Source organism: Condylura cristata, unplaced genomic scaffold, assembly GCF_000260355.1.
Source record: "Condylura cristata isolate star-nosed mole 26May11 unplaced genomic scaffold, ConCri1.0 scaffold00041, whole genome shotgun sequence".
Lineage (NCBI taxonomy): Eukaryota > Metazoa > Chordata > Mammalia > Eulipotyphla > Talpidae > Condylura > Condylura cristata.
Genome location: NW_004567142.1, coordinates 1,324,221 through 1,345,379, shown reverse-complemented (window position 1 = coordinate 1,345,379; position 21,159 = coordinate 1,324,221). Strand labels below are relative to the sequence as shown.

At 61.0% G+C, this 21,159-nt stretch overlaps 2 protein-coding genes across 2 annotated transcripts in view; both read left to right on the top strand.

Moving 5' to 3' along the window:
* The window catches only part of GRIK5 (glutamate receptor, ionotropic, kainate 5), a 53,651-nt gene extending 49,123 nt beyond the window's left edge, over positions 1 to 4,528 (top strand). Inside the window, exons 21-22 of the mRNA XM_012733476.1 lie at positions 166 to 316; positions 4,274 to 4,528. Of these exons, the coding sequence (XP_012588930.1) occupies positions 166 to 316; positions 4,274 to 4,528 (406 nt within the window). The remainder of the gene's footprint in view (positions 1 to 165; positions 317 to 4,273) is intronic.
* Positions 4,437 to 21,065, top strand: ATP1A3 (ATPase, Na+/K+ transporting, alpha 3 polypeptide). Its single transcript, XM_004694154.2, has 23 exons — positions 4,437 to 4,591; positions 8,234 to 8,320; positions 8,419 to 8,478; positions 8,605 to 8,808; positions 9,677 to 9,790; positions 9,888 to 10,022; positions 10,281 to 10,398; positions 10,511 to 10,779; positions 11,709 to 11,907; positions 11,984 to 12,093; positions 12,168 to 12,302; positions 13,916 to 14,108; positions 14,366 to 14,541; positions 14,628 to 14,764; positions 15,316 to 15,466; positions 15,564 to 15,732; positions 17,845 to 17,999; positions 18,079 to 18,202; positions 18,803 to 18,948; positions 19,383 to 19,513; positions 19,795 to 19,896; positions 20,195 to 20,286; positions 20,688 to 21,065. The coding sequence occupies exons 1-23, from the start codon at positions 4,586 to 4,588 to the stop codon at positions 20,714 to 20,716; spliced, it is 3,042 nt and encodes a 1,013-aa protein (XP_004694211.2). The 5' UTR covers positions 4,437 to 4,585; the 3' UTR covers positions 20,717 to 21,065.
* Positions 21,066 to 21,159: the final 94 nt, after the last annotated feature.

The following is a 21,159-nucleotide window of genomic DNA, read 5'->3' as shown; positions in this document are numbered from 1 at the left end:
GGCCCCGCCGGCCCCCGCGAACTGGCAGAGCACGAATGACCACGGGCGGGGTCGGGCGGGAGCCCGGACTGACCGCAGGAGCGGGGGCCGCCCCCGCTCCCCCAGCGGGCGAGGAACAGGACTCGTGCCCGGACACCGCGATTTTGCCTTCGGTTTCTGGGGAAGTCCAAGGCCCGGCTCGGGAGCCTGGGTGCGCCCCCTAGTGGGCTCGCCAGTGGGCACCGCGGACGCCCGCACTCCGCCCCCGCCCGCGGACGACAGGAGCGCAGGAACCGAGAACTCCGGGGGCAAGAGACTGCGGAAGCCGTTCCCGGAAGCGGGAAGCAGTCCACGGGGAGAACCCCTTCTCGGGAATGCTCAGGCCCCCCCAAGACTTGACGCAGCCCTCCTCACTTCTGGAAGAGGGGAGGGCTTTGGGCAAATGGGTATCCCCTGGCGCCCCTCCACTCTTCTCTCTCTTTTTTTTGGGGAGAAACCTCAGAATTTCTATGAGATCCCTCTCCCAGCCACACCCCGACCCCTGTTGGAATAAAAAAAAGAACAAAACCCCAAAACTGGGGAACCCCGGGTCTCATTTTCTGGAGGTGTGAGGGCTCTGGGGAGTGGCTGAGACCCTCACCTCGGGTGGTCACGTCTGCCCTGGTAACACTCAGCCCTGCCCACAGCCAGCAGCCAGCCCAGATCCCAGCCGCTGGCTCCTCTCCACTGACCTTCTCTTAGGACAGAAGAGAAGGAGGCTGCGACAGAGACCCTGAGACAGATGGAGGGAGATGTGGGGATCTGTAGAGGTGGAGACTCTGGGAAAGGAGACATAGAAAGACAAACCACATGGGGGAGGGGGAGGGGAGGGCAAGTGAACGGCTCTGAGTGGTGGCACCTGGGCGTATGGTGGCAAGGGTGTGCTTGAGCTGGGGCGATTTGGTGACCTTGTGATCCGTGTGCATGTGTGTGTGTCCCGGAGGCCATCTTCAGAGCTCTGTGACTGTGGCCCTCTGTTTCTGCAGAAAGTGTACCTCCCCAGCCCCCAGGGGAGGAAGTGAGAAACCCCATTAGTGTGCGGAAGGGAAGCTGAGGGCTGGTGAAGAAGGGAGAAGGGTGGGTCTGCTCTCTGTCCCCGCCCTCGCCGCCCCACTGGAGGTTTCTGTGGAAACTGCAGCTGAGAAAGGACGAGTGAAGGTCACACAGCGAGAGCCAAAACGAGGCCGAGGAGAAGGGGGAGAGAGAGACAGGGCGGGGGTGGGAAAGCCAGAAAGGGAAGAGACTGAGAAGGGGTAGAGGAGGGGAAAGCGACGATGAGGAGGGAGGAAGAGGAATAGAGAAATAGAGGCAAAGCAGGGGAGAGGCGGTGGGAGGGGAGAGAGGAAAATGAGGTAGGGTGGAGACGGGAGGGATGGGGCAGAGGTGGAGACAGACGAAGCGGGGAGAATAAGAGCAAGGAATTGGGGCTGTGAGAAGCAGACACTGAGGTGGAGGAGAGACCCGAGGCCCTAGAGGACCAGAAGGGGCCAGAGCAGCGAGGAAGGCCCTGGGAGGAGCAGAGGGAGAGGCTGGCCGCCCCGGGAGCTGTCCGTTTCAGCACCAGGCCCGGTGGGCCTTGCTGGCAGCCCTGCCCTGCCTCCCCTGCACTGCCAACCTGCCTGCCTCCCAGGCGGTCCTCAGGCGGGCCACCCTGCCTGGCACACGGCCAGCCCCTCTTGTGTCACGATAATTGCCCATGGGGGAGGGACTGTGGTGTGCTTATTCCTCAGCGGTTGTGTCCACATCTCTTTACGGGCTAGTCAGTGTCTCTGTCCTTGGGCCAGATTCGCTCTCAGTCTGTCCAGGTGACTAGAACATGACTGCAGGCGTTTCTGGTATCTCCCCTTCTCTGTCCCAGTACCACATGGCTGATGGCCTCTGGGGTCTCCCCATTTCTGAGTCTCCTTCCCCACCGTTTCTGCTGAGTCTCTCCCAGTCATTTCCTCCGAGTCCCCGTAGTTTGCCAGACCTCTTTCTGCCTGGTTCTTTTGATCTCTGTGTGTCTCTGTCACCTTCACTGAGTATTTCTGTTGCTCTGTCTCCCTCCTGTTTTTTCATCTCTGTCTTTGCTGGCCTGTCAGTCTGTCTGTATCTGCCTCTCTGTCTCTGCTTCTGGACTCTGTTTCTTCTCTTATGTCTTCCCGTTGCCTCTCATGCTGAGCTCCCATCCATCCCTGTGACCTTCCTAAGTCTTCCCTCCTCCCCCCATAACTTCCGCAGAGCCTCGCGCTGGGAGCACGATGCACAGTCATCAGTCTCACCACGCTTGTGTCTGAAAAGGGAGTGCATGGGGAGGGGGGTATGAGCCTGTGTCTGTGTTGGGGTGTGGGGGAACAAGGTCCCCCTCAACCCACTGAGAGCAAGAAGAGAGAGCCCAGAATCTTATGAGATCCTTCACCCCCAGGTTTCTCTCCCCCCCCCCATGCCTTTCTGCATAGTCCATGCACATTCCTGCAGGACTGCTTATCCACAGAGGGAAGGGATATGTTGGCAGACCTTTTCTCCCCAGGGACAGGAACAGAGGTGAGGAGGTGGGTCTGAAGGCTAAGCACCTGGGTTAAAAGATATGGCTCCCTTCCCCCTTCCCCAATCTCCATGGAGACAGGCCAGGTCTGCAAGCCCAGCCTCCTTTGCTGCTGCATATTCGGGCTCCCTGTTACCATGGCAACAAAAGACTGCAGGGAGGGATGGGGATGGGTCAGAGTACAGGATAGGGCTGAGGCTCAGGGTGCTGCTGGAGAAAACCGCAAAACTCAACTCCTTGTTTCCTTTTCTTTGGTCCATTTCTCTGTGACTCTGAATCTCTCTCTCCCCCTTCTCTCCCCACATCCTCTGTTTGTGCTTTAGTGATATCATTCTGATCTCCAGCTTTTCACACATTTCCTATCCTTAGGTCCTTAACCTTCTTCCCCATCTATATACCAGGCTCATTGTGCTTGCCTATTTCCCTCCCCTAGTGGGAAAGGTCTCACATTCTGAGAGCTTCAGAGACGGTTGCTCATGCTCTCTGCCCCTTTTATCACCTCCAGGTGGTATCTGGGGTTGTTCCGCATAGAGAAGAGGGGTGGGGTGGGAGGCAGTGACTCCTGAGGTTCCAGTGGACGGTTGTTGGGGTGCTGTGTGTATGTAGCAGGCCAGGGTGTGGGTGCCACAGAGCATCTGCATGTGCATACAGGGATGGATGTGTGTGGTGTGTGAGTGGGAGTGTTGAGGTGTGTTGGGAGGTACAACAAAGTTGTGCATGATAATGCTGCAATACGTCATGTGTGTGGCGTGGGAGGTGTGTGGGATGGTGGTGTGTGATCTGTTTCTGTGAATTCTCGGGCTGTGGTTTTGTGTGCACTTCTTGTCATTCACAATCAGCAACAGTTTGGCAATTTTCACTGTGGGCTTTTGCTCGTGGCCAGCTACTCTGGGGAGAAGTGTGTGTGACTGTGTAATATCACCCACAAAGCTAAAGTGGTATGTAGAGGCAGACTGAAGCCTGCGTGTGTGCTGGACATGTATTGGCTCTTGGGTATGTAGCTGATGGTTGTGGGTGTCCATGTGCGATGACGCAAGGCCAGGTATGGTGGTGTGTATCGTGTGTGAGGTGTGTTCTGGAAAGTGTGATGAGCTAATAAAGCTCTGTGACTGAGTGTGGTACTTTGTGGGGTTTGCAAGGGCATGTGGGCTTCATGCATTTCCTCTACATGTTCATGAGTTTCAGGTTGGGGTGGTGTGTGTGAGGGAACAGGCTGGTGTGGGATGGTTATGATTGTGGAACTGCTGGTGTGTGATGGGGTGGTGTGTGTGTCCCAGCATCGGGCTGTCGGGATGATGGTCCTGAGTGTGATGCTTCATCAGGTCCTCTGGCTGTGATGAGCCTGTACAGTTGTCTCACTGGGTCCCCCTGCCATAGTGGGGGGCACCCAGTGGAGCACCTGGGAGCCCTCTCCAGCTCCCCCCTTCATTTGGGGGTCTTCCTTGCTTCTTGTACTCCCTCCAGACCCCCTCCTGAAAAGCACCGCCTATGTCTCCAGTGCACCCCCTTTGTGTCACTGCAGAGGGAGATGCCCTGGGTCCCCTACCTAATGCCGGTGACTTAAGGGGCTTTCTGCCCCCTCCCTCAGTGCGCTCTCCCTGGTGGTACACCTTCATACTGCGGGATTTCTGGGAATTTCTTCCTCGTCCAGCGCCCCCTTTCTAGAGGCGCCACCCCACATTGCGGGGGTCTCCGGGATTCCCCCTCCCGCAGCGCTCCCCTTTTCGGCAGCGCTGCCACTTTGCAGAGACTGGGGGCGGGGAGGACAGCTGCAGTACCGGGGGCGGAGCCGCGGGCCGTCCGTCAGGGCGGCGGCGTCTCCGATTGGCCCGCGACGCGCCCCCCCGGGAGCGCGGGCATATGAGGAGGCGGAGGCCGCGGAGCCGCAGACTCTGCGCGGTCGGGCTGACGGCTGGACGGACGCGCGGACCGAGGCGCGGGCGCTGCAGAGGCCCCAGCCAGAGCCCGCGCCTGAGCCCGCCTTGAGGCCCCTGCCCCGGCCCCCGCCCCGCCTGCCCGCCTCTCTCCCCCGGAGCCGCCAAGATGGGGGTAGGTGCTCGGGCCGGCCGCGGTGCTTGTGTGTTCGAGTGTGACACGGTGGGTCCAGTGATATTGGCTGTCCACGGGGGGCCGGCGTCCCTGGGCCAGGTCTGGCGACCCCGAGATTCGACCGACCCCGCCGGTCCGGTCCGTGTGGTGGCGACACTGACTGAGTTTGTGCTGCCCCCAGCCCCCGCCCCCTCCCAGGGTCGGAGGGGGTCGGTGGCGCATGTCGTGTCTTTGTGTGCCGGGTCTGCGTGGGCAGGGGCTGGCCCGTCCGCCTCTGCCTGACCCGGTGCGGCCGCATGCTTGCTCCTATCGTGCGTGTGCATGTGCTTGTGCATGGGTGCGTGTGTGAGCCCTGCTCCGCCAGGCCCTGCAAGTGCATTCGACCTGCAGTTGTGAGGCCCCAGTTGTGTCTGACGATCTGCAACCGTGTCTGGGTGTGTCTGAGAGCTGGTGTCTGTGCCTGGGGCCTTGAAGCCCCTCTGTTTCCCTGGCCAGGTAGAGACAGGTCTGGGCTATGGGGTGGACACCAGATGACCTCTCTGTCTCCTTCCAGACCAGGATGGGGGGCCTCCGCAGTGCGGCGCAGCCTGGGGCTGCAAAGTGCGGCCAGCCCCTAACCTGGGGGAGCCGACCCTGGAGGCAGGGAGGAGCAGGAGAGCCATGGGGAGGAATCGGAGTGCCTGGTTGAGAGCAGACATGTGCAAATGTGTGTGTGTGTTGGGGGAGTCACGCATGCCTGGCTGTGCCCTTGCGTCTATGTCCGTGTGTCCTTGTCTTGTCTGTAAGTCTCTCCAGCAGATGCTGCCTCACCTCCTTCCCTGACTGACCACCGACCCCCGCTGCAGCCCTGGATTCCTCCCTCCTGTCTGGGGCTGGGCCATGGGGTGGGGGTCTGGGGGAGGAGGCGGGTGGGCTGGGATGGGTGGGATGAAGAGAGAGGGTTGGGATGGGAGAGGCTGATGGGCAGAGGGAATATGAGGGATGGGGAGAAAGATGGCGGATGAAGGCTTATGGGCCTAGGGATGGAAGTGGGGGGTGGGGCTAGAGCTCTATGGAGTGGGGTGGTTGGAGGGGGGATGGGAAAAAAATCAGGTGGAGAAAGGACTGGGAGAAAGAAGGGGGAGATGGGAATGGGTGATGGCCTCCAGGTAAGTGGGATGGAGGGAAGGGAAGTAATGGGCAGATTGGAGGAGAGAGCTGAGGCTAAATGCCTTCGAGAAGGGGGGTGGTGCTTAGGGAAAGAATTGGGACCAAAGGAGAAATGAGACACTTTATACCTGTGGGGCAGAGACAGAGACACTCTGAAAGAGGTAGAGACAAAGAGACAGGCAGAGGAACAAAGACATGGAGAGATAGAGAAACTGAGGCTGAGATGAGGAGATCCACAGACAGGCGTTTCCTCAGAGACAGCCAGCGCAGGCCTGAAGGATGGGAGGGGGAGGCGGAGGGGAAAGGAAGGCGTCCAGGGAGAGATGTGCAGAGATGATAACCCCAGACACCCAGAGACGGGGAGGAGAGCCTGGCCGAGGTACGGAGACCGCCAGAGTGGGGGGGGTGAGGGGGAGGCGGACAGCACCGAAAATGGCGAGGAGCTGCAGAGGCGGCTGCAGCGAGACAGGCGTGTCCCCCACCCTCGGAGGTGCTCCCGCCCTGCAGCGCGCCCATCTGGGCCTCCTGCCTTCACTGGGAAAGCCTCAGCTCCCCTCCAACAGATGGAAGCCTGCCCCCTGCGGGAGTCTGGTCATGGCAAGGGCAGGCAGGAGCCAAGCCTTGCCCGCCAGGACTGGGGTCCACAGCCCCCTCCTCCTTCAGACCCTACTGTCCCCACACCCAACCCTCCTCCCTCAGATGGAATCCAGCCCCAGTCCCTCCCCCCTCAGACCCAGGAGTCCAGCCCCCGCCTCTCCTTTCTCAGATCCCAAGAGCCCCTGGGCCCCGCCACACAGGGACCCAAGCACCAACTTGCACCCTAAGGTTTCAGGGTTGGCAACTCACACTCCTGCATCTCTCTCTCCTGCTGCCTCCCTCCTCCTTGCTCTACTTTGACCCCCCCCCATGACCTTATATCTCCTCACCTCCCACCCCTGGGTCTACCTCTGTGGGAAGCTGAGACCCCTCCTGGCACAGGGGCCGGGAGCTTCCTCTCTGCCCCCTGAGCCTCCTGCCTACTGTCAGACCTGACCGCAGAGCGCTGCAGGGCTGGCCCAGGGCCAAGCCTCCCTCCCACCCTCTCAGCCCTCTTAGAGGTTCCCTGGCCTCTTGACCATAGCCCCTCCCAATAGCCCCCAGGCTCTGCTTCCTGGTCAGGGGCCCTGCAGTCGGGCCCTGTGAAGGTCAGGAGGGGATTAGTGCTGAGCCTGGCTGAGCCTGGGATCCCAGCCTGGCCCTGGGCCAGGAGGATCTGCCCTCCCTCTGTCAGCACCCACCTCCCCTCACCTGCCCCCTCCTGACAGCTTCGAGACACCAGCTTCCCCATCTGCCCCAAACTGGAACTCAGTTCCCTGCTCACAGTGAGCTTCGTACAAGCCAGCCTGGGGCTTCCAGACCCAAATCCTGGCCAGTTCCGATTCTGTGCTCCAGAGACCTGGCTGCCTCTCCCACTCAAACCTGACTCCCACCCACCTCCATCTGCTGGAGGCCCGCAGGACTGGCTACCGCCCGGCCACCAGCTGAGACCCACACCTGGAATGCCCATTCCTCCCTGTTCCTGCCAGACCTGTGGGGCCTCCCCAGATTTGCTGGGTCCTTTGAGAGACAGAGACGGGGGCACCCACAGCCCAGGACAAGAGCCAGGTAGAAAAGAGAGGAAGAGAGGAGGTCACGCAAGGGAGGCTGGGAGCTGGGATAACAGATGCAAGGTAGACACGGGGGAGAGAGAAGATGGCAGAGTGGCACGGCTCCACAAGATGGTTGAAACTAGGCAGAGACAGATAGCGACACACTGAGTACCGCTGAGAGCAGCTGAGAGAGAAAGGAGTGGTGACCGGGCCAGGCAGGGACAGGATGAAGAAAGACACAGACCATAGTCACGCTAAGAGGCCTCGCACGCCAAGTCCCGGAGACAGACTCCGAGGTAGCTCAAGAGCTGGAGAGACGTGAAGAGCCGGCGCTCACGGCAAGAAACCCGCAGGGAGACCCAGAGAGGGCGTGTGGGCTAGGGAAGCGGGCAATGTGACGGGATGAGGGACAGAGGGCTGGGAGGGACAGAGACACACGCAGAGACGGAGAGATAAGGAGACACGGAGAGACAAAATAGGACACTCAGACACACGAGTTGGAGACCTGGAGAGACAGGTCGAGAGAGAGAAAGACCACAGAAGATGAGCAGCACAGACAGGCAGCTAGAGAGGCCCAGGAGAGGGAGAGAGACAGGGAGTTAAAAAGCACATAGCGAGGAGGAGAGGGACCCAGAGGTGGCACAGAGGGGAGAGAGAGGCAGTCGTGCAGGTGCGCAGGGCAGGAGGGGCCCAGGGCCCAGGAGCTCTGCTGGCAGAGACAAGACGCAAGGGAGGCACAGGTGGGCCCAAGGGACGGCAGAGGCCACCCAGGCCAGGGCAGGGCTGGGCGGAGGGCTGGGTCCCCCGCCACCCTTCTCGCCTGCAGTCTGGTGGCTCTGACAGCCACCATGTCGCCACCTCGCAGGACAAAAAAGATGACAAGAGCTCGCCCAAGAAGGGCAAGGCCACCAAGAGCCGGGACATGGATGACCTCAAGAAGGAGGTGGCTATGGTAAGCCCTGCCCTGCCCGCACTCCCTCCCAGAGCGCGCCCGCCCTCACCCGCTGCGAGCCATTCTCACCTGCCTCCCCCCAAACTCCTGTTCCTCAGACAGAGCACAAGATGTCAGTGGAAGAGGTCTGCCGGAAATACAACACAGACTGTGTGCAGGTGTGCCGGGCGTGAGGGAGGCCAGGCCTGGGCTCCGGGTCTGAGGAGGGGCTGAGGGAGGGAGCCCCGGGCGTTTGGAGGAGTGTTGGCATGCCACGGTTGCTCAGGGGGTCCTGTATCCCCCAGGGTCTGACCCACAGCAAAGCTCAGGAGATCCTGGCCCGGGACGGGCCTAATGCGCTCACACCACCGCCCACCACCCCTGAGTGGGTCAAGTTCTGCCGTCAGCTCTTCGGGGGCTTCTCTATCCTGCTGTGGATCGGAGCCATTCTCTGCTTCCTGGCCTATGGCATCCAGGCGGGCACCGAGGATGACCCTTCTGGTGACAATGTAAGAGCCCTACGCCCTGCCCCGAGCAAAGGACATGCATTTAGGGGTGCACACACACGCCCCGCCCCATCTCCCACACGCTTTAGACTCTTCAAATCCAATCTCCTCCTTTCCTTAATGTAACAGCGGGGGTGGGGGGCAGAGGTGGTACAAGGAGAACCAAGGCTCAGAAAGGTCAAGTCACTGCTCCAAGGCCACACAGCAGGATGTGTGTCTTCAGGGGCTTCAGGGACAGACACCACTAGGTGCTCATGGCCTGAAAGACACCCAGTGGATGACTGTGCTCAGGGACAGCCTCCTGCTGAGATGTCACAACCGCCCACCTGCATAGGCTCATACGCCCATAAACACAGACCCCACACTGACAACATAGATTCTCACTCACACACACACACACACACACACGCGCAGTCACACCTGGACACACGGTGTCCAGACACATGGGCAGAGGTGGCACAGAGCTTAGCAACACACAGCGTTGCAGGCACAACCAGCTGACAGACAGAAAGCAGAGACACGACACAGACTCCGGGATTAAAACTGAGGCAGACAGGCCAGAGACCCAGAGTTCCAGACCTAAGCAGACCCGAGGAGAGGGACAGGCAGGGCCCACTGTCAGAGTCAAGCACGAGCATGCCTGTAAATGGGAAGCCGGGCACGCAGACAGACACCCACATGGAGATCCGTTACCCAGATACGCTAACAGAGGCAGAGATGGCCGACCCACAAAACTGGGAGAGGACAGACCCAGGCACAGACACAGACAGCCCTCATTCGTGCAAGCTCCCCTCCCAGATTCCACCCAATTTGGGGTGGGGCGGGTGGGGAGCCACGTCTGGGCAGCCCATGACCCCAAGTCTCCCTGCAGCTGTACCTGGGCATTGTGCTGGCCGCCGTGGTCATCATCACCGGCTGCTTCTCCTACTACCAGGAGGCCAAGAGCTCCAAGATCATGGAGTCCTTCAAGAACATGGTGCCGCAGGTGAGGGTGCTGAGGAGGAGCCAGGTGGGCAAGGTCGTGCCAAGTGACCCCGGGCAGGCCTAGACAGGGAGGTGACTCTTCTCTCTCCCTGCCCCAGCAAGCCCTGGTGATTCGGGAAGGGGAGAAGATGCAGGTGAACGCCGAGGAGGTGGTGGTCGGGGACCTGGTGGAGATCAAGGGCGGAGACCGAGTCCCAGCCGACCTGCGTATCATCTCAGCCCACGGCTGCAAGGTGGGCCGGAGGCCCAGACTCTTGTGGAGAGGCTCAGAGCCAGCCCCCAGCCCCTCTCAGACCCAGAAGTCCAGGCTCCCGGCTCCCTCCCCTCAGAGACGTCCAGATATCATAGAATTCAAGAATTCTTGTTTGCTCTCCGCTTTCAAGAGCCTAACCTCTGACTTCCAGGCACCTTTCCCCCACCCGGTCTCCTGCCTGCGCCCCAGTCTGGCGCCAGCTGGGGGCTGAGCCCTCTCTCCCGCGCCCACCCTGCAGGTAGACAACTCCTCCCTGACTGGCGAGTCTGAGCCCCAGACCCGCTCTCCCGACTGCACACACGACAACCCCCTGGAGACTCGGAACATCACCTTCTTTTCCACCAACTGCGTGGAAGGTGAGCAGGTGCCGTGGGGGGCCCCAGGACTGGCCCCCACAGAAGGGTCGTGCCTCCAGGGTGTCCCCTGAGCCCCACCCTCACCGCTGCCCCTTCCCCTCTGGGCCCACAGGCACGGCTCGGGGCGTGGTGGTGGCCACAGGGGACCGCACTGTCATGGGCCGCATCGCCACCCTGGCCTCGGGGCTGGAGGTGGGCAAGACGCCCATCGCCATCGAGATCGAGCACTTCATCCAGCTCATCACAGGCGTGGCCGTCTTCCTGGGCGTCTCCTTCTTCATCCTGTCCCTCATTCTCGGATACACCTGGCTCGAGGCGGTCATCTTCCTCATCGGCATCATCGTGGCCAATGTCCCAGAGGGCCTGCTGGCCACTGTCACTGTAAGGCCCAGACCCGCGTCCGTCCGGGGGAGGAGGTGCCCGGCCTTGCTGCTGTTCTGGCTGGGGCTGAGCCTCCAGGGCCTGAATGGGGAGGGCCAGGGCCTCAGGCTAGCATCACCCTGGGCAGCCCTGCGAGCCCTGAGGGCTCGCTGTGTTACCACAAGTTAAGGTAACTGACAGCGTCCAAAGGCACACCCCCAAAAGTCTAATTCATACTGGAAAATAGTCACAAAACAAAATAACAGCCCTGCCCACAGCCAGCCAGCGGGGCCACCCCCTCCTGGATCTGACCCCACAGACGGGCAGGAGGCAGCTGCGCGATAAGCTGTTTCCCAGACGAGGCCGGCTCTGAGGGCTGCCCTCCTGCCCCGTGATCCTTTTACTTATTAAATCCTGCCACGTTTTCCGTATTAGCATATTCATAGCTCCTCCAGGTCAGAGGCTTTAGATGCTTAAAGCAAACACGAAAGGAGACAGGGAGACGGGATGGATCCATCCTACGCCTGAGGTACCTGGGCAGAGGCACCCCAGGGAGCTCCCCAAACCCGCTCCGGCTAAGCCCTGCCTCCTCAGCCCAAGGGAACCCCTCTCCCGCTTCTAGCAGCACAGACGAACCCCCCGTGTTCCTGTGGGTGGGATCATCCCCGTGTGAGCGCTCGCTTCTGCCCCTTTTCTGCTGCACGTCACGTTTTTGAACCTCACGCGGTTGCAGACAGTAGCAGCTTGTTCTTTCGTTCTAGCTTTTATTCCACCACCCTTACATCCCCTCTGCCATGAGCGCCACTTTTGGGGTGTTTCCAGTTAGGGGTGGTGATAAATTCTGCTGCCGCGAACATTCTGGTACAGGACGGGGGGCCGGCCCCCAGCGTTCTCAGGGTGCTGGTCTGACCTGTCCACGGCCTCCCTGTGACTGACGCGCACGCCCCCAGGTGTGTCTGACGCTGACGGCCAAGCGCATGGCCCGGAAGAACTGCCTGGTGAAGAACCTGGAAGCCGTGGAGACGCTGGGGTCCACATCCACCATCTGCTCCGACAAGACGGGGACCCTCACCCAGAACCGCATGACCGTGGCCCACATGTGGTTCGACAACCAGATCCACGAGGCCGACACCACTGAGGACCAGTCAGGTGAGGGGGGGCCCTGGCGAGCCCGGAGGGACCGCTGCCCCCTGCCTGCCCCGGCCCTGACTCGCGCCTCCTCCAGGGACCTCGTTCGACAAGAGCTCGCACACCTGGGTGGCCCTGTCCCACATCGCCGGACTCTGCAACCGTGCCGTCTTCAAGGGCGGCCAGGACAACATCCCTGTGCTCAAGGTGGGTCCGGCCCCTCCCTGGCCTCGGCGGTGCCCTCTCCCCACCCGCTGAGTCTGACAGCCCTTCGCCCGCAGAGGGATGTGGCCGGGGATGCCTCCGAGTCTGCCCTGCTCAAGTGCATTGAGTTGTCCTCCGGTTCCGTGAAGCTGATGCGGGAACGCAACAAGAAAGTGGCTGAGATCCCCTTCAACTCCACCAACAAGTACCAGGTACTGAACTCTCCAGGAGGGCCAGCCAGGACCTCGCTTTCTCCCGGGTGCCCCTACAGTGGTCAACTTTGCCCCTCCAGCTTTGGGCAAGCCAGACCAGCCTCCCCGGAGCCTCCATGTCCCCACCTGTAAAATGGGATGGCAGTATCCACCCAGTGGCGAGAGGAACAGGTGGACTCAGGAGGGCGAAGGTCTGCGCTGGGGGAGAGGCCGAAGACTGGCCTCTTCCTGCAGCAGAGTGGAGACAGCCACCTGTCTGCCATTCATTCAACAGGTAGAATTTTTGAAGGAGTGTCAGGTGCAGAGGATACACCCAGCAGTGAGTGAAACAGTGAAGTTCCCCTTCTCGTGGAATTTACACTTTAGTGCTAAAAGGCCATGACATGGGCACAAGGAGATACAGAAGCTGTGTCTGGTGTGGTGCTCGGGAGGGAGGCGCACAGCTGTCTGGGGAAGTGTGTTCCGGGCAGCGGGCACTTGTGCAAAGGTCCCGAGGCAGGAGTGTGCCCCCACGTGAGCCAGGGCTGCGCTACAGGAGGCCGCCAGCAGAGGGCGACGGGCACTGACTCACATTTTAAAGCCAGCGCTACTGGGCTCTAACGTGCTTTGCTCACCCGTTCAAGAGTATCATTCAGCGGTTTCAGTGCAGTCCCAGGGGTGAGCCCACCTCACCTCGACTCCTAGGAATGCTGCAGCTTCCACACTGCTGCTGTGAACGCTGTCATGCACGTTTTGCGTGGATATGGCTGGTATGTCTCTGGGGTGTATCCATGGGAACTGCTGGCTCCTGTGGTCACCCCGTGGTCAACCTTCTGGGTTCCTATGTGGCTACATTTTTCACTGACACCATTTTCTGAAGGATCCGTCTGATTGCTTAGGGAGGAAATACAGGGTGGAGAGGACAGAGATGGGGTCTCCACAGTGTGGAAGCTGCTGTGATTATTTTTTTAAAGACTTGTTTATGCAGACAGAACTGGGGTACAAGACAGAGGTGCAGGGGTGAGAGGATTCTCCAGAGACAGAGTGGGGAGCAGAACAGGCAGATTGACCGAAATCCACTGCTGAGGGGAGCAGCGGGGAAGCAGGAGAGGTCTGCTGCGCCCTGTGGGTCACTCCCTGGCCGGGGATCGAACTCAGGCCATGGTGGCTGCAGACAGCTTCACAGTGCGGCGCTTTAACCCCTTGTACCGCCAGGGAGGCCACTATCTATATTCTCATGAGAGACACTGGTGGCCAGTCGGGGATCGGGGGGTTGGGTGAGAGGAGGAGGGCAGTGAGAGAAGAGAAAGTTCCAGAACCTGGGTGTGTTTCAGAGGTGAGCTGACCAGGCACGGTGGTGGGTCAGTTATGGGATGACCTAAGTCAGGGTTAAGGACAGCAGAGGCACCGAGACACACAGGAGCAGGCAGGGATGAGCAGAGATCTGTGAGCCGAGGACACAGATAAAGGTCGCAGTTGGGGAGATTGGGGCAGTGCTCTTTGGGGACTCTGGGGGGTTCTGACCTGGCCCCCAGGCCCTGGTGGGCAAGGGCCGGCCCCACCTCCCCCCCCTCCGGATGCGTTCAGCCTCACGTCCCTGCCAGGCTCAGCAGCCGCCCTCGCTCTGTCCCCAGCTGTCTATCCACGAGACCGAGGACCCCAACGACAACCGCTACCTGCTGGTGATGAAGGGCGCCCCTGAGCGCATCCTGGACCGCTGCGCCACCATCCTGCTGCAGGGCAAGGAGCAGCCCCTGGACGAGGAGATGAAGGAGGCCTTCCAGAATGCCTACCTGGAGCTGGGCGGCCTGGGCGAGCGTGTGCTTGGTGGGCACCACAGGCGGGGTGGTGTGGGGGCGGGCCGGGCGGCTCTAGAGGGCGCCTGGGGGCAAAGCCCAGAGCCTGGGAGCCCCAGGCCTCCCAGAATGCACTGTGAATGAATGATGAATGCATGCATGCAGGACATCGTAGGGAATGACTGACCAGGAGGCTCCCTGGGGAGACGGACAGCTGCGAACAGTGGGGCTGGAGGCTCTGAAGTTCAAGGCTGCCGCCCTCATGCCCCGGCCCTTCTGTGCCACCAGGTTTCTGCCACTACTACCTGCCCGAGGAGCAGTTCCCCAAGGGCTTCGCCTTCGACTGCGACGACGTGAACTTCACCACAGACAACCTGTGCTTCGTGGGCCTCATGTCCATGATTGACCCGCCCCGGGCAGCCGTCCCCGATGCCGTGGGCAAGTGCCGCAGTGCTGGCATCAAGGTGCGGCCTGGGGCCACCAGGAGGCAGCGTCAGGGCCTCAGGGGCCAGTGGGTGAGGCTTGACCAACCCCAAATCAATGCCGGCAGGTCATCATGGTCACAGGCGATCACCCCATCACAGCAAAGGCCATTGCCAAGGGTGTGGGCATCATCTCTGAGGGCAACGAGACTGTGGAGGACATCGCTGCCAGGCTCAATATTCCCGTCAGCCAGGTCAACCCCCGGTGAGCCCCTGCCCTGCCCCCACCAGGTCTCCCCTGGGGCTGGGGTGCCCCCTCCTTGGTTGAGCCTGGGGTCTCATTGCTCTTCCACTCATGAGGATGGGGAGCCCAGACTACAGCCAGGAGGGCTCAGCAAGGGTCACAGTCCGGCCGTGCAGCTCAGGGGCTGCGTGACCTCGGACAAGTCACGTAGCCTCCGTGAGCCTCAGTGGCCTCCTCTCTACAATGGGCTACTAGTGACGCCCATCTGGGGAGGGGCGCCAGTGAGAGCGACCTCCCTGTGTCCATGCCCTCTCCCTGCCTCTTTATGTCTCTGTCTCGCCTGCCCCTCTGGTCTGCACCCCTCCCCTGGTGTCCCTCAAGTCCACTGTCCCAGCTCCTTCCCGAGTCTGCACTCTCCCTCCTGCCTGTTCCCTTCCTCTCCGGCCCCCAGGGACCCCCTTTCTCTCGCAGAGTCCTCTGCCTCTCCTGTCTGTGGGCCCGACCTCCTGGCCCTCTGTCCATCGGGATCACTGTCCCCTCCCCCCAGTCTGACCTCCCTCTGCCGTTCCCAGCGACGCCAAAGCCTGTGTGATCCACGGCACCGACCTCAAGGACTTCACCTCGGAGCAGATAGACGAGATCCTGCAGAACCACACCGAGATCGTCTTTGCCCGCACGTCCCCACAGCAGAAGCTCATCATTGTGGAGGGCTGCCAGCGACAGGTGGGCTGGGCACGGTCCCTGGGCTGGGCTCGGGGGCCGGGGGGGGGCAGGCGGCCGAGCACCCTCCTCCCCTCCCTCCTTCCTTCCTCCTCTCCAGGGAGCAATTGTGGCCGTGACTGGGGACGGTGTGAACGACTCCCCTGCCCTGAAGAAGGCCGACATCGGGGTGGCCATGGGCATTGCTGGGTCTGACGTGTCCAAACAGGCTGCGGACATGATTTTGCTAGATGACAACTTCGCCTCCATCGTCACCGGTGTGGAGGAGGGTGAGTTGGCCGGGCAGAAGGGCGAGGGCAACGGCCCAGTGCCGCAGCATCGCGAGTGCCGGGGAGATCCTGGAACCCCACAGTTCTTGGCCAACCTGATCTGTCCTTTTCTGTCCCTGTTGCCCCTCCTCACGGGGCTGGGGGCTCCCAGGGGACAGGGAGCTGACACACTCTGGGTCCCCCTGCCATCCACACAGGCCCAGCTGGTGGGTGAGACAGACTTGGAAGCACTTTAAAAAGACACGTCAGTGCAGCCGGAAAGCAGAGGGTCCCGAGGGAGCCCTCGGCCCTTTGCCCAGCCCAGCCTCTGGGGACGGGGAAGCTTCCAGAGCCCCCGGAGCTGCACCGGTCCCCAGGGCCCTGTTGGAGACCGTGTTGGGGTGCCCCCTGGAGCAGCAGGGAAGGCAGCTGCAGGCCAAGCAGCACTGTGGGAGACGGAGCAGTGGGGGGCAACCAGAGCCCGAGGCCGAAGCGGCATCCGGGTGAGCCCAGGCCCCCGGCCTGCAGGCACCACCTCCCGATGGGCCTTGATGAGGCCACAGATGGAGCTTGTTCCGCTGAATTTTATTCTGGTCATTAAAGTAATTCATGATAATTGTAGAAAATATGGAAAAGCATTAAGAAAATTGGAATCACCCATAACCTCGCCATCTAGAAATAACCACAGTTCATGCTGCGGTTCACTTTCCTCCCGTTTCTCTCTCCCAGTTATATGTCCCTGGTGTGCGAGACAACTCATGGTAGAAGAGGGTTCAAGTGCCCTTGACGTCTGAGCCCCAGAGGCCATGGGTGACCCTCAGCCACTGTCGCACACAGGCTTCCTGCTCCAGACACACGGGGCTCCTCCCCGGCGCATCGCCCGGGTGCCGGGGATTCAGCTGTGGGCACAGCGGAATGGGCTCTGCCCTGGGAGGTCTGGTGAAACCGCCTTTAAGTTGTGACATAACAAAAAAATTACCAGCTGTGACAAGGGCAAAGAGAAAGACAGGGACTCGGGACGGGATCCACCTGGACAGGTGGACAAGCAAGGCCTCTCTGAGGTGAAACAAAAGACCCAAAACCTCCCTCTAGGGGAAGTTCTAGATATACCCCCAAAGAGCACACAGGGCCTTGGGAACCCCCGCATCACGGCCATCCAACTCCAGGCATTACCAGCTCATGCGGGTCTTGTTCCGTCTCCTCCGCCCCCACGGCACACGCTGGCTTATGCAGAAGAGCATTTGGTCACCGTCCTCTAAATATTTTAAGATGAGACACAGCTAGCATGCGACGGCAGTGTGCTGCGGGGACAGAGAATTGCAGGTGTGAGCACCTGCCGCTGACAGAGACAGAGGTGACGGAGCCACCCAGCCACCGTGCCTTTCAGTTCCGTCTTCCGGGGGGCTGACGGCTGTCCTCTGAGCGCCGGCGGAAGGTGCAGGGAGGGCTGGCTGACTTCATCTTAGTTCCTGACACTTTGTACACATTGTGCGGGTGGAATTTCTGTCGAGATGTGACATAATACATAAAGCTGAGCCGCTCGGTGACTCCTCACACATGCACACTCCACACCCGTGCAGCCGCCGCCCTCATCAAGACGGGACGTGGCCAGCCCCTGTTAGGCCTGCTCAGCTCCCACTCAGGGGCCGAGGCGCCTCACAGAAGTGACCCCTCTCCAGACTTGAGGGCCTTGGTTTTGCTTCGAACCTCACGATTTAGATGCGATTTGTGCACGCCGCATTTGTGGAAGGCTCACCCCTGAAGTTAGGTGCAGCCATATAATGCCTTCCTTGCCGGACAGAATTCGCTTCTGTAAGGGCGGGCCTGTTTGTGCTTGATGGACATTGGGGCTGGCTCTGGGGTGAGCATCCTTGGGCCTGTTTTTGGTGGACGGTAAGTACCCCCTTCTCTTGGGTGTCAACCCAGCTGTAGCCTCACTGAGTCACTAGTGTGGCGAGTTGTTAACTGCCATAGAAACTGCCAAGTCATTTTCCAGCGTCGTAATAGTTCAAGAAAGTCTGTACGGGGGACAAGGTGGGAAGGCCAGGTGTGGAGGGGGTGGGCCAGGAAGGGTGGGTGGACCAGGCAGGGAAGGCCCAGGGCATCCTGGTTCTGAGGCTGCCCCTACCGCAGGTCGCCTGATCTTCGACAACCTGAAGAAATCCATCGCCTACACGCTGACCAGCAACATCCCTGAGATCACGCCCTTCCTGCTGTTCATCATGGCCAACATCCCCCTGCCCCTGGGCACCATCACCATCCTCTGCATCGACCTGGGCACCGACATGGTGAGCCTTGGCCACGCCTGGGCCCCAGAAAGGACGTGTCCTTGCACCCTCCCTGGCTCACCTATCCTCTCCCGTCCAGGTCCCTGCCATCTCCTTGGCATACGAGGCTGCAGAGAGTGACATCATGAAGAGACAGCCCAGGAACCCCCGCACTGACAAGCTGGTCAACGAGAGGCTCATCAGCATGGCCTATGGGCAGATCGGTGAGGAGCTGGGGGTGCCCTCCATTGCTGCCAGGCCCCAGGACCAGGCCCCTAGTGGGCACTCTGAGATCATGTGTTAGATGAGCAGACTGGAAGTAGGGCCTGACGCCAGAGGTGGTGGTTGGCAGGTGTGGGAGACAGGTGGGTGTACCCAAGGAGCACACAGCTGCCCGCAGCTATGCCCACATCCACAACGGGAAGGTCAAGACCAGCCTTTGAACTCTCTGAGGCCTACCCCTGCTGCAGGTGCGGGTCCCCCTGTAACTGGGAGTATTCCAGCAAGCAGCAGCCTGGGGAGCTCATTCTTGGATGACGGGGCCCATCGGGCTTAAGCCTGGGGACCCCAAGGATTTCCTGGTCTAGAGAAAGGGACCCTCCTGCTTCTCCTGAGCACCTGTTACGGGGGCCCACGGCAGGTGTCACCATCAGGTGGCGTCTCAGCTCACCTGAGGAGCCCAGCCCCGGGGGTGATGTTCCAGCAGGAAGGAGGTGGCCTGCTCTCTGGGGGCAAGGGCTTCACAGGACCTCCCAGGGGCATGGGCCGGCTGAGGGCCCCCACTCGAGCTTCTCATCTTCCCTCTGTTCCCCCCACCCCGCCAGGAATGATCCAGGCCCTCGGTGGTTTCTTCTCCTACTTTGTGATCCTGGCAGAAAATGGCTTCTTGCCTGGCAACCTTGTGGGCATCCGGCTGAACTGGGACGACCGCACCATCAATGACTTGGAGGACAGTTACGGACAGCAGTGGGTGAGTAGACCAAGGGACCCCCCACATCGCTGCTGCAGTGGGTCAGCTGAGCTGTTCCAGCCACGTGTGGGCTGCCTCCTGCCCTGACCCTCCGCCCCAGGGCAGCGTCAAGACCCACACCAGGCCACCTGGCGCCCCCCGCCCTGCCTGTCGAGGGCCTCACGCCCACCGGCCACACTCTGCCCCATCGAGATGCCTTTGCTGTCTACTTCCCCACCTCTGCCTGTCCCTTCCAAGCCCACTGGCGTCCAGACCCTGGAGTCCTCTGGGGTCCCTGGTCCTCCCCTTCCTGGTATATCCCGACCTTCCCGAGGGGACACATCTGCCACTCTGGGGGAGCCATTTATCGTCCCCCCATTTCACCCCGATGCGGGGCTTCTGGGCGGGGCTGCGGGCCCCCTGACCCAGCCCGGCCTGTGCCATGACCCGTGCAGACCTACGAGCAGAGGAAAGTGGTGGAGTTCACGTGCCACACGGCCTTCTTCGTGAGCATCGTGGTGGTGCAGTGGGCCGACCTGATCATCTGCAAGACCCGGAGGAACTCAGTCTTCCAGCAGGGCATGAAGTGAGGCGGCCGCGTGTGCCTGTCCGCCCGCGCGCTGCGTGTTTTTGCTTCTGAGTTGACTGTTCTCTCCACTCATCCGCCTGCCTCGGGCTCCGCATGTGTCTGCCTTGCGTGTCTGTCCGCGTCACATCTCCCTGGGTCTGTCTGCCTCTCCGCCTCTGTCGCTGTGTGTCTCTCACACGCCTTCTGCTGTGTGTGGGGTGGGGTGGGGTGCTGCGCCGGGTGGGGTGGGGTGCTGCGCCGGTTCTCCACACCCAGCCCCTCCCCACCTGCGCCTCCAGGAACAAGATCCTGATCTTCGGGCTGTTTGAGGAGACGGCCCTGGCTGCCTTCCTGTCCTACTGCCCAGGCATGGACGTGGCCCTCCGCATGTACCCTCTCAAGTGAGTGCCCCTGGCCACCCCAAGAACCCCAACACGCTGCAGCCCTGGGCCTCGGCCACAGACCCAGGTCCCGCCTTTCCTGGTGTCTCTCTGCCCCCCCAAATCCTGAGCTGGTGCCATTTACTCTCCTTCCTGTACGCCCCCACCCTGGGCATGCTCACAGTGGGGCACTCTGCAGGCCCCAAAATACAGCCTCAGTCAGAGTGCCCCTCATCCACAGGCTGAGGGTGCAGTCAAGGCTCCTCCTGCACTTCTGTCCCCTCTTACTGACTGTCCCCTCCTGCTCCTGTCTCTGCAGGCCCAGCTGGTGGTTCTGTGCCTTCCCGTACAGTTTCCTCATCTTCGTCTATGACGAAATCCGCAAACTCATCCTGCGCAGGAACCCCGGGGGTGAGGGGGCAGGCTGGGGGGAGGAGGGCATGATTGGAGGGAGGGGCAGCTGGTGGGGGAGCGGGGAGCAGCAGTGGGCGACTTGTCCTGCAACTGACCTCTCTCTGTCTCCCCTCCCCATTCTGTGTCTCCCCTCCCCCCTCTGTCTCCCCACCCCCTCTGTCCCCCCACCCCCCTCTGTCTCCCCACCCCCTCTGTCTCCCCTCCCCACTCTCTCTGTCTCCCCCCCTTTCCCTCCCCCTCTGTCTCACCCTCCATCTGTGCTGTCTTTTTCTGACCCTTTTCTCTCCTCCCGGCCTCCTCTTCTGTCTTTCCCTGTGTCTCTGTCCCTTTTCCTCCTTTCTACTGCTGCCTCTGCTGGTTCTCTGTGTCTCTGTTTCTTTCCTCCTTTGTCTCTGCAGGTTGGGTGGAGAAAGAAACCTACTACTGACCTCAACCCTACCACATTGCCCGTCTCTTCCCTGCCCCCCAAGCCCAGGACAACCCTCTCCTGGCCCCCCCATTTTGTATTCGGGGGAAGGGGCCCTCTCTCCCCGTGGGCCTCACCTTGGCCCCCACCCCTCAAGTTATCTCCTGCCTCTCTCCGGCTCTCCCCCTCTGGCTGGCTTCTCTCCCCACCTCCGCCCCGCCTCTCTCCCCTTTTCTGTGTCTGTTTCTCTCCCTCTCCTCATCCCTTCCTTCCAGCCTCCTCCCTGGGCTCTTTTTTATTCCCCCTCACCTGGCTGATGCCATCTCTGGTTCTGGACAATTATCAAATATATCAGTGGGGAGAGAGAAGCCACGTGTGTGTCCTACTTGCTTTCTGGAGTGGGGTGTGGGCGGGACAGCACCCCCCCAGTGCTGGGTGACTTATGCTACCCCAGAAATGTAGCC

What these genes read in the sequence shown, in the direction of transcription:
- ATP1A3 (XM_004694154.2), top strand. An exon ending in TCTCAGCCCACGGCTGCAAG is followed by an intron (nt 10,023 to 10,280) that starts GTGGGCCGGAGG and finishes CCCACCCTGCAG; the next exon opens with GTAGACAACTCCTCCCTGAC. An exon ending in GTCAGCCAGGTCAACCCCCG is followed by an intron (nt 14,765 to 15,315) that starts GTGAGCCCCTGC and finishes TGCCGTTCCCAG; the next exon opens with CGACGCCAAAGCCTGTGTGA.